The sequence below is a fragment of the Hippocampus comes genome, unplaced genomic scaffold (genome assembly GCF_001891065.2).
Source record: "Hippocampus comes isolate QL1 unplaced genomic scaffold, H_comes_QL1_v1.1 scaffold45, whole genome shotgun sequence".
NCBI lineage: Eukaryota > Metazoa > Chordata > Actinopteri > Syngnathiformes > Syngnathidae > Hippocampus > Hippocampus comes.
Genome location: NW_017805783.1, coordinates 203,169 through 215,649, shown reverse-complemented (window position 1 = coordinate 215,649; position 12,481 = coordinate 203,169). Strand labels below are relative to the sequence as shown.

The window sequence follows — 12,481 nt, the reverse complement described above, 5'->3', positions numbered from 1 at the left end:
AGATATATTGAGTTTTTAGATTTTGTTTTCCGGGAATAATCTTTTCTCTTTGTTTCTGTGTCCAATGTCTGTGACCAGTCAAGGCGCTGCCCTGTCTCCCACACGGCAGCGCCTTGACTGGTCACCCAACTCACGCCAGATGCCCAAGTGCATCACTGGGCATCTGGCGTGAGTTGGGTTTTAGCCACACACACCCGAAAAAAATCAGGGAAACTCAAAATGTGACAAAACAGTACAACGCTATATCTTCAAAACTCAGCACGGCACTGTTCAGCATTTTTTAAGCAAATGTCTTTAAATGTCCATCCATCCTGGACCGCTTTCATTCCCACTAGGGTCACGGGTGTGCTAGAGCCGATCTCAGGTGACTTTGGGCGAGAGGCGGCGTGCTGGATGATTATGCATACTGCTTTTATTGGGCAACAGCTCATTTAGTGTTGCAGGAAGTGGACGTACATAAACCTTGCTCCATAAAAAAAAAACCCACTTTGATCCGGTGATGTTGCAGGCTGCTTACAAAATACCTGGTCTCCTTATCCTGAACGACAAGAATATCAGTTTGGCACACGCTAATTTAAAGATCTCCTGACATCAAGATACGGGTGGGGTATTGCACTATCTTGCTGAAAAAGGTCATCACCAACATCAGCAACGAGTTATGGAAACATTCATTTCATTAGCATCTCCAGGTAACTTTATCCGGTCATATTTCATCCCTCAAAGGAGGAGGAGGCCGTTAAAGTGCATTCAGGTATTAATGTCCGCAAGACTGCAGTGGCGGGGGAAAGAAGGGGGACTGTATTTGAGATGCTTTCCATTCTCAGAACCAAATATGGTAGTGCAAGATGGATGGGGATGATCTGGCAAACAAAACTTGGCCTCTACTTTTACTGTATCTACTCACCAGTGTTCGGCAAGACGAGTCGTCCTCCAGGCTGACCAAACACGCCGGTGGTTCTCAGTTGATGTTTACTGGTGCTCAAAGGTCCGTTGAAAGTGAATAGACCTTTCTTACGTCTGTCTAGTGAGCTGCAGTAATCCCGGCTCAGGTCCCGCGGTAAGGTCTCAACAGGTGCTTTGGCATGGAACTCGGCGCGCTCCGCCACGCCGTAGACCATAAATGAGCTCTGCACTTTTACCTTTATGTCTGGCAAGGGGTCAAAAAGTTCTTTGTCTGCACCGTCCTGGAAGCACAGAGAAGTGCTATAGGTGCGTCCCACAGTTAAGTCTGGCGGAATAGAAGAGTTTAGGAGCAGAGGGTTTCCTGCAAAGATGGAAAACAGACAAAGCCACCCAATCACTTAACATGGAAAACTTGGTGTGTGAATGCCAAGACACAATGCTAGCACCACTGCATCATGGACTGACATTTATTTAGGAAAATAAGCAAATTATTTTTTCAGGACAATCAAGTTATGACATTTGTCATTTCAAACATTTTTCAGGTCAGAATTATCCATCCTCAGAAAGTTGGCCAGTCATTGCTCGAATCGCTGCCTGTGGATGTGAGGCCAGCACCATGTGAGAGCAGATACGAGCGCAACAAAACAAAGCGTGGCAGATTGGGATGTGAAGCCACATGAGCGAACAATTTTTCAAGTAAAATTTGAGATCTGGTGAGATCTTGTGTGTGGGGAAAAAAAGTTTTTTTGGGGGGGTTGGATAGATAAGTTCTTGATAAGTCACTGGGGGAACACCAAATGTCTGATTTCCTTGTATAGCTTTCAAGGTCTATCAGCAGCACTTAAGAAGAAAAAAAAAACAGCCCCACTTTTACCATCATTTTTTTCTAAAATGTTGATCCCCTTTGAAATTGTATTTTAGATATTACGGTAAGTCATGGATGGCAGAGCATTGCCTACAACTCACACATGACAAAACTGAGATTTTAATTGAAGATGAGAAAGAGAAACTTTTACCAAAACTACAATATTTTAAACCCATACAATGTGTGAAGAACGTGTCTCGAAGATTAGTTTCATTTCTCATATTAAAAATACAACCATGATTGGTTTTTATCAGCGGCCTGATGATCGAGTGGTCAGCGCGTCGACCTCACAGGGCAGAGGTGCAGGGTTCGATTCCGGCTCCGGCCTCCCTGTGTGGAGTTTGCAATGTTCTCCCCGTGCCTTCGTGGGTTTTCTATGGATACCTCGGTTTCCTCCCACATTCCAAAATCATAGATGACAGGTTCATGGAACACTCAAAATTGTCCCTAGTTGTGGGTGTGAGCGCGGATGGTTGTTCGTCTCTGTGTGCCCTGCAATTGACTGGCAAGCGGTTAAGGGTGTCCCCCGCCAACTGCATGAAGAGAGCTGGTTTAAGCTCCAGCACGTCCTGCAACCCTTGTAAGGATAAGAGGATCAGAAAATGGATGGATGTTTTTTAATCATCTCAGGAAAATAGCCAGAGTCAGCCCGTTTCTCTCTCAGGCCAACTTGTACCGATGCATGTTTTTATTTCCTGTCTCTTAGATTATTGTAATGCCCTACTCTCTGGTCTTCCTAAACAAAGACTATTTCAAGCTCACAACTAATCCAGAACTCAGCCACAAGAGTCCTGACAAGGACCAGAGGGCAGGAACACATTACATTAGTTTTAACATTGCTGCATTGGCTCCTCTTGTGTTTCAGGACTGAGTTTAAAGAGCTTTTATTGGTTTTTCAAATATCTTCATGATCTTGGGCCATCTTATTTGTCTGACCTGCTTTTATCATGTCAACCGTCGCATATTCCGAGGTCCTCTGGCACTGGCCTTTTAATGATTCCCATGGTGAGGACCAAAACACATGGTGAGGCTACATTCAGCCATTTTGGTCCCCAGCTATGGAATAGCCAGCCAGAGGACATCAAGTCCGCAGAGACTGTTGATGTTTTTAAGAGGAGGCTTAAGGCACATCTTTTTAGGTTGGCTTTTTAATAATGTATGTAGTTTTGTCAATTATTTTAAATCAGGCCTTTTTATTTCTTTACTTACTATTTATTTATTTTTATTATTATTGTTACTATTATTATTATTTTTAATAGTGCCAGTGTCTCCTCATGCGGGGCCTTCATGCTGGGGGGTTTGGCAGCTATCATTCTTGTCAGGCTGGATGAGCTCCCCTTGGGTGCTCTTTTCCTCATCTAGTTTCTCTGTGCCTTGCCATGTCTTTTTTAATATAATTCATCAGGGCGTGTGTGTGTGTGTGTGTGTGTGTGTGTGTGTGTGTGTGTGTGCGCGTGTGAGTGGTGCGAGCATATTTTTCATGTATGAAAAATGCTATATACATAAAGGTTGATTTGATGTGATTTACAGCAGAGGTCCCCAACCCCAGGGCCGCGGACCGGTACCGGTCCGTGGGTCATTTGGTACCGGGCCGCACAGAAAGAATAGATAACTTACATTACTTCTGTTTTATTTGGAAAAATGACCAGATCCTCTGTTACATCCATCTACATACTACTATGTCACTCTTGACGCAGGTGAAGGCACGCTTCTCAGTCACGTGATAGGTTACCGCTAAAATAAAACCCAAAAAGCAAAATGAGTAAAAAAACAAAGGTCTTTGCAAAGTCTCTTTGGGAAGGGGGAAAGGCCGAGCCAGGAGACAGAGGCGGAGCCTATGACTTTCAAGAAAAAGAAGGCTACATTTAATCGACAGTATCAGGATTTCCTACTTAAAATACAGATTTATCTCAACGGGAGATTCCCATGCACCAAGTCCACTCTGCATAATACGCAGCGATGGTGAGTCGTATTTTTCATGCACTTTGTAGTTGTGGCGTATCTTATTTTGAAGGCACGTGTAAACCTTACCATAGCGACCAGAGAGTGTTGCGGCCAGATATGACGTTCCTTGCATCGTGATTTGTGTTTATTATTATGTTTCAAAAATACCACAGTTTTCATGCCGGTCATATCATATTATGTTGTTGTATTTATCCGGCCTTTAAAGGCCGGTCCCTGAAAATATTGTCTGACATTAAACCGGTCCGTGAGGCAAAACAGGTTAGGGACCCCTGATTTATAGGACTGCCATTTGTTACTAGTCACAATGTGCATTCATATTTCATAATCATATCTGTGATGCAAATTTTAATTGAATACAAATCATCTGCACTGTCCAGTATACAGGTTACAGGACTATGAATGTCTACATCAAACTGTATTGCATTGATCTAGATTACAGAAACATCATTGTTGAATCAAATCGGAAATATAATCATCGTAACACAAGATATCCGATTTGTGAACTTGTTTTCTTTTATTGTACACATGTTGGAAATAAACCTGCAAGACTATAAAACTAGTCTGCTCTGAGTTCATCCCTTTACCCCGAGCGGGCATATTTCCATGATAACTTTAGCTTGTTAAGATGGGCTTTACTGCATTAACTGACACTTATTAATTCCAGGTTCGTTTTCACACACATCTCAGAATAAATTACATTCTACTGTAGTTAACCAAATAAAGGTCGACACTAATTCCTGAAAAATCTTTTAGATGGGATAAAACCATTCAAAAGTGCCCCAAACGCAACACAATAAGGTCAAGATTTGTTGATTTACAATTGATGGTGCTAAAGTAAAAAACAACCATCAACACAAAATCATGGCAGATCATGGTCTGGTGTTATTTTTGGGCTGTCGGACTTACTTGTCTTCGGCAGACTCGGGACTCGTAATGTTTACAAATACAGTTTGCAAGCATCCATTTTGAATACCGTTTTTTTCTCGCGAAGCGTTAGTTTGTCGTTACTTCGTATATGGGCTAAACCAATGTCTTACTTGTTGTGATTGGTCGCTATATCGGCAAATACAGAATCACAACCAATCCGTGTTCACCTTCCTAAACCCCTTTCCCGCGAATTCCGAATGGTTTTGCACGAGGGATGAAGTGTATTGAAAATACTCATGTATGTAGTCTGTATTAAACAAATGCCGAATGTGATCGAGACACGCGACGAAGCTAAGGTGCATCAGAAAGATGCGGCTCTGAAAAACAAGTTTCGATGGGACTGGTTGGATAGAAAGCTGATGGTGTCCCCAGTAGCAACCAGTAAAGAGAAACCATTGTCTGTGCTTGTGTCGGATTTCGTGAAAAAGCTCGATGTCGCTGGTAAAGCTCTGTGTACAGCAGGGGTGTCAAACTCAAGTCCTGACTTTGACACCTATGGTGTACAGTGTGTGACGATGTCATTCTATATGGAAAATGCATTCATAACCCATATATAGTAAACAGTTTGGGACTTCACTATCACTGTATGAGGTAAGAATCAACAGCTTTTTATCACATTTACACAACATTTTATGAATACAAGTAATGAACAAATCTTAAATATGGCAGGGGAAGTGTTTCCTTCTTTAGTTTTGATTTTGAGCAGCAAATTTGAAGTTACATGTTGGTGCTCACCAGGAATGCATTAGCAAAATTGCACAAAGGCCTATGTCAAATTTACACTTGAAAGAATAGTGAACAAAATTAGGATTTCTTTCTGTGAAAGTTTCAAGTAGTGTGTACATTTAATACACTTCATCTTTAGCATGTTTAGTATAAAGTGACAATTTTGTAAGCAAATAGGGAATGGTATTTCAACAAAAATTGTAAAATTTTGTTGATAAAATTAATGGTTTTAAGGCTTTAAAATCTCTTAAACCCGTTAGTTCCGGGGGCTTTGCCTCCTGAGCCCCCATTCAGGGCGTTGCCCCTGGACCCCACTACGGCCCCCAGACCCCCAGCTGATTTTCAGATTTTTTCATCACTAGCCACTCTCATCTCTGATCTCCACCTAGAATATACAGTACATTGATGTATCCTCTCTTGCAATACTGAGCCAAATAAAGTCAGGTCTACATCCCAATCCCTGATGGAGATGCTTTGCAGCTGAGCAGTCGAGCTCCAGCTCCAATCAAATGTCCAAGGAACTAATGAGCACATCTGAGATAAGGGAACACAACCTGGACAGAAGGTCCAGCGCTCTGAGCATTGGCTACAGTGTAAGATTTAATTATCGAGCACACACAGCTTGATCTCCATAATCCATCTGCTGCAGTCAGCTCCTCTGGACACCCGGCTGACCTACTGAAGGACAGGGAGGGGGGCAGCAGGAGGGCCAGGAGGGGTCTAGGTGACTGCTATTTAAATGCGGGGAGCTCCCGGTGTGCACCCAAAAGCCTGCAGAGCGGACTTCATCTGTGGTCATTAAATGTGACGATGCTGCCAAACAAGGTGCGGAGTGCACCGCATCGATCTGGCAGACTCAGACTTGCGCTGCCCCTGCCCCCTTCCAAAATAACTGTGAAGTCACTGAGTCCTTGATGGCCAGCTGCTGCTTGGCGAGGGGTGCAAGGTGGGAGTCTAATGTGGTTTTATGTTAATGGAAATCATCAATTACTGGCAGGATGATTTGTGATTTTGTGGTGTTTTGGGTTTGATGAATGAAAAAAAAACAATGTCAATTACATAAGTAGAATGTCTTTGGTCAAAGGTGGCTTTCAATTATATTCTTTTTTTTTTAATTGGTATACTACTTACATTCATTATTCTTTCATATTCAGTCTTGATATAGAGCTATGTATGTTCCTTTTTAGTGTTAAAATTTGCAGGAATTCCAAAAGGAATATTCGTAAGACTGCATTAACGCAACTGGGAGCATCACACTTTCTGACAGAAATTCGATAACTGGATCAAGAATGACACGATACAACACAAAAGAACCTATTTCGTATCTCTGTTCCGACAAAGACTGATGCTTCATGCAAACGTAAAAGATGAATACACAGTATCATTTCACCAAACCTGATGGTGGCATATTCCACCTTCTCTGCCAGACCTGCAGTCAAGTAGACATTAGCCCTCTGCAGCTGACATTCGATGAGTGTTGAATTTCTCCCCTCCGGTCGAGTGGAGACCAATCTGATTATCGCTTGGCTGTGCATCTTTAAGAATGGTGCGGCGAGAATGGAATGGCAGTGGTGAGACGGGAGAAGTAAATGAAAAGTACCTCAGGTTGAATACCTTGAGGGATGGATTTGGAATTGGGCCTCTGATTAAAAATCACTCACAGGGAGAAGAAATGTGCAGAGACAGGTTTGGGTCCAAAGACTCATTCAGCACTCGGCCTTATATTTGCTCTGGTAGCAAAGAGCCATCCGGAAGCATTTAGGGACTGTTCAAACACGTTTCAGCTTTTAAATAAAGCTCCTGGTTTCCACTTAATTAATGGTGTTTGCTTTCATGTTTTTCATCAGCAAGGTACATTTTGACTGCAGAATGAGGCTATTAGGAAACGCATTTAAAAGATTCTCCAGTGCAAACTCGGCTTTGAATAAGAGTAAACGTGGAAGTATTCCACATTTCGCCTGGCCGATGGAGTAGAAAATGGAAAGGAGTGATTGTGGCCAGTGGAGGGCACAGCAGGAAGGCTCTGGGGGGGAGCTGGCCTATTTAAATAGGATTGATGACCTGCTGAATGTGGACCTGGCTCACATCACCTCCCACACCAACCTCACTTCTCCCTTCAGATCTGAGCGATTGCATGCGTAAGGGTGCATTTCCCATTTCCTCCATGCCTTTCACATGCTTTAACCCAAAAGTGTCAGGTACAGAATGCCTGTGCAAATATTCTCATTCACACCTTAGAACAGGGGTGGCCAAGTCCGGTCCTTGAGAGCCCATATCCAGCATGTATTAGATGTCTCCCTCCTCCAGAAACACCTGATTCAGCAAGCTTAGCAAAAACCTGATCACGATCCTCATCATTTGAGTCAGGCATGTTGGAGAAGGGAAACATGTAAAACAGGCTGGATAGGGGCTTTCAAGGACCGGACATGGGCACCCCTGCTTCGGAAGATACATTCCACAGCATTATTATTATTTCATATGTATTGTAATGACGATCGTTTTTGGATCCCAAATGAGCGAAACTATTCGTGGTTGCTGTTATCTTAGGCCTAGGGCGGGGGTCGGCAACCTGCGGTGCTAGAGCCGCATGTGGCTCTTTAGCGCAGCCCTAGTGGCTTCGTGGAGCTTTATCAAAAATGTTTGAAAATGGAAAAAGACGGGGGAGGAAAATATATTTTTTATTTTAATATGGTTTCTGTAGGAGGACAAACATGACACAAACATTCTTAACATTTTCCAATGCTGTAAAATATGTCAAATAAATAATACATTTCAACGAAGATTTACATCATAGCCTGCGACACACGGTTCTATTAGCAGGGCGGGATGCCAGGCAGGTGGCTGTTGTAGGAAAAAAATGGTGTTTCATGTACAATTCACCGAGGGTACTGGCAAAGAATGGGAATATGAAGGGCCGTGAGACGCATTTGAAAACCGTACGCGTAAATTACAGTACAATAGTTAACATGCCGCAAAAGTGCGTCCTATCCCACTGCGTCAGGTCTCGACAAAGGTAGCCAGTGATTTTCACAAACTCTTGTGTCTACTTTGTTTTTCTGTTTTGTGTTTCGGGGCCATTGCGGCTGTTAATCACTATGGGGTAAGTGTGTGCGTATGCGCGCGTGTGCACGGGTCGATTGCGAGAGGTCGGTTGATCAAAACGTAGATTTCGGGACCCCCTGCTCTCCATAGAGATGAAAGTGGACTTTCACGAAAATTCCCCCCCAGAAAAACCCAAACTATATATATATTTTTCACTTGAGCGTGTTCCTAACCCTCGCGTCTATTGCACGTATGTCAGCTTGCCTGTCTACCTGTTTGAACATTGCGCGGGGGCCGTACCTGGCCGATCACGCATGAATTAGTTTACACAAAACGCTATTCAAATACTCGACATTCAATGATTAATCTGCCTTTTGTGTGCACACGTGCACCCTTTGCAGCTTCCGTTCTCGCCGAAATTTAGAAATCTCTGAGATATGGCGATGCTATGAGAATGCGAGGGGAGGGGTGTTACTGTTTATTGTTATAAAAAATATACATATTTGGGTAAAAAAGGGAAAACACACAGATTGCTAGTAAGAACGTGTCCGTCCAACCTCGAGCGTCGTATCTGCTAGCTTAGCTTAGCTGTTTTTGTAGTTCAAAGCTTCTTTGATCTGTGACGTCCATTGCGTCGGCGCTGATTGGTTGAAGCCAAAAGCCGTGCGCGTGCATACATGTTTGCGCTGACGCACGCACTGCAGAGAGCAGCGGACTATCGACTGCTGAGGCGCGCCTTGCTCGAGTGGCGTTGCTACACTATAACTAGTGTTAGTGCCTCAACATGGCTACGCTCGTGAAAGCAAAACAACAAACTCAAACGCGTGTTCGTTCAATGTTGATTGATTTGAGGCAATTTTCCCTCAATTTTCCGGAGGAAATTTCATGAAAATTTGAAAATCCGGAATTCCGGGAAAATCTGGAGGACTTTCATCTCTATCTACACCCCCCCCCCCCCCCCCCACCCACACATTGAATTATAAAGGCTCATTGTGTATTTGTAGCCAACGTAGTCATTTTGATAGTAGGCTAAAAAAGCTTATACAGATATATACAGCGTGTGTTGCCTTCATTATAAGGCTTTTGATTTTTTGTCCCTCCAGACATATTTGTTTTATGTTGTTTTTTTTTTTTTTTGGTCCAATATGGCTCTTTCAACATTTTGGGTTGCCGACCCCGGGCCTAGGGGACAAATAATTTGGTTTCTACACCAACACTCAGGCTTCAACTTTCCTGTCTAGTTAACGAGCAAGCCTGCTTGAATGAGAGGTAAAATTTCTGAGGCAAGCAGACAGTACAGGTGTGATCGATTCATTGCCCTGTGAATGTCAGATACAGAAACACAAATGCCTGTGGTAAGGCTTGATGGGACATGGGCAGTCACCTTTCTAACATACTTTATTGCTGTGCACAACAAAAATAATTGTGGTGTTAGCTGTCTCACATGCCACGCATTTATCTATCAATGGTTTGTCCTGGTGCGATCTCATGGAAGGGATGGGTTGTCTCTGCACCGAATGTGTTGTCTGGGGGCACAGTTTGGATGCATCGCTTTGAAATTAATGACCTCCCATTACAAAATAGCAGGAGAGCAGATATGTCAAAAGCACACTGCTCAATGCAGATAAATGCCATCAATCAAGAGGCTGGCCCCGTTGGAGCAACTGGCTCATGTCAGTCCAAAGCTGAAGATACATGTGATGAAGAAAAATAAAATTCAGGTACATCACTGTGTCTTGAAATGGTTATATGGATCGTTACCTACAGTACCCCCTAAAGGTTTTGTATTTTCTGCACTATAAGGTGCTTCGGCGTATAAGGCGCACCTTCAATGAATGGACTATTTTAAAACGGTTTTCCTATATCGGCACCACATTATAAGGTACATAGAATTGTCGCTACAATAGTGGCTGTGCTTGCGTTATGCATCTGCTAGATGGAGCTACGCTATAGGGAATAGAATACAATACAATACATCCATCCATCCATTTTCCAATCCACTTTATCCTCACAAGGGTCTCAGGGGGGTGCTGGAGCTTCGGGCAGTTGGCGGGGGACACCCTGAACTGGTCGCCAGCCAATCGCAGGGCACACACAGACGAACAACCACCCATGCTCACACTCACACCTAAGGACAATTTAGAGTGTTCAATCAGCGCCTGCCATGCATGTTTTTGGAATGTGGGAGGAAACCGGAGTACCCGGAGAAAACCCACGCAGGCTATGGGAGAACACGCAAACTCCACACAGGAAGGCCGGAGCTGGATTCGACTCTGCAGTGTGAGGTCGACGCGCTAACCACTGGACCACCAACAATACAATACAGCTTTGTTTATATCGAGCTTTCATAACCGCTGCAGCTGTAACGAAGTGCTGTACAGTACATTTAAAATTCAAATCAGAATATTGATCCATTATAAGGAACATCTGATTATAATGTGCACTGTCGACTTTTGAGAAAATAAAATACTTTTAGCTGCGCTTTATAGTGCCGAAAATATGGTACTCCTATTTGACTTCTACGGCTTTGGGAACATACAAACACTGACTTTTGAATCCAGTAAATGGACATGAGTTATGCTGGTCTAGATTGCACCTTTTAGCATAGATATTGAGTCCAACTACACCACTTGTTTCAACAGTGTACTCTCACCTTGTCTGGTGGTCTTGAAGTTGAAAGACTGTAACCCTCCGGCAAGTGCAGAGGAATCAATGACATCTACGCTGTACTCGCTCTGGTTCTTCCTGTACAGCATGATAGCCACGACCAGTATGCCCACGGCAATAATACCAGCTCCCAAGCCAGAATATAGAGCCACGTCATTGGAACTGTCCATGCCTGGCACACACACACACACACACACACACACACACACACACACACACACACACACACACACAAATAATCGCATTTAAGACAAAACTTTTTCTCTTGAGAAGGTAAATCGCACACAAGAGAGTTACAGTATATTAGAGAAGCCATAGAGAATGGGAAAAGAATGATAAGATGGAGTGAGCCCAATTGATTTTGCAGCACAGCTGTTTCAAATTTAATTTGTTGCATGTCATACTAAATTTGCTAAAATGGAATATGATAAGCCCCAAACCCTCGAGACCCAGTGGTTTGGACCCAATACATACATATAGGAAACTATGAACCTAATTACAGCTAACGCGGGTAGATAATATCCGTTGCATTGGAAAATGCAAGGCTAATGAATAAAATATAGCTGCTTGAGTGCTCACATACAAGCTTAATGTAACCACTAATCCATGAGTCCAGAAATGAGTATTCACAGTTTTTACTCTGATATTGCGCACAAATGAAATCAGTTAAACTAATACCCGACCACCACTTGGTCAAGCATACCCATGCAAGTGATGGGAAGCCACAGGAAGAAGGACAGTGCTGCAAATTGGTCAATTTAGCTTGTTTTGCCCGCCCCCCCTCAAAATTAAAACCTATTAATCCACGACAACATAACACATGTCCGCCTGTCACAACCAATACATCACCCAGCTCAAAGTAGAAACACAGCCATGACGTGGCTGTCATAAAGTCAGGGCACGGAAAATGATGGAAGGCGTAATGAGCATCTGCTGGCTTAGAACTCAGATGCTCAGATCAAGGTGAACTAAACAGTGGCAATTGGTTTGTCATTCCATCATTCAGTAAATACTGCACATACAGTAGAAATATTCCTGCACTCGCCTGTGAATTACTGTTGGGAGCTGGGAAGATAAAGGCAAAAAAAATACACTGGGAACTCACTTTGAGGTTTAACGTCATGTAGCAGCTTTCGATCTGCAAAGACAGAGAGATAGAATAAGATGAAGAGGAGGGAAAGTGGTGATTAAAGTCCAAGCCTCTATGAAGTGCCTATTATAGTGAAGTTACTCTGACAGTTGAGTTCACAGATGATGCCGTCTCTCCTTGCATCAAAGATGAAACTGGTGACAGTCAGACGTTTGCAATGGCCTCAAAGAAGGGTAACTCAAATCCAAAAGCTACCTTGTTTCATGTACAAGAGGCGGTGAGTTTTCTACGAGTGA

General features: G+C 43.2%; 1 protein-coding gene across 2 annotated transcripts in view; it reads right to left on the bottom strand.

Moving 5' to 3' along the window:
* The window catches only part of unc5db (unc-5 netrin receptor Db), a 253,730-nt gene that overhangs the window by 70,205 nt on the left and 171,044 nt on the right, over positions 1 to 12,481 (bottom strand). Inside the window, exons 8-10 of one of the 2 annotated variants that reach the window (XM_019885253.1) lie at positions 12,201 to 12,233; positions 11,082 to 11,267; positions 905 to 1,264 (exon numbers count right to left, since the gene is read on the bottom strand). In XM_019885253.1, coding sequence (XP_019740812.1) covers positions 905 to 1,264; positions 11,082 to 11,267; positions 12,201 to 12,233 — 579 coding nt within the window. The remainder of the gene's footprint in view (positions 1 to 904; positions 1,265 to 11,081; positions 11,268 to 12,200; positions 12,234 to 12,481) is intronic. The other variant, XM_019885254.1, reaches the window with a different exon arrangement.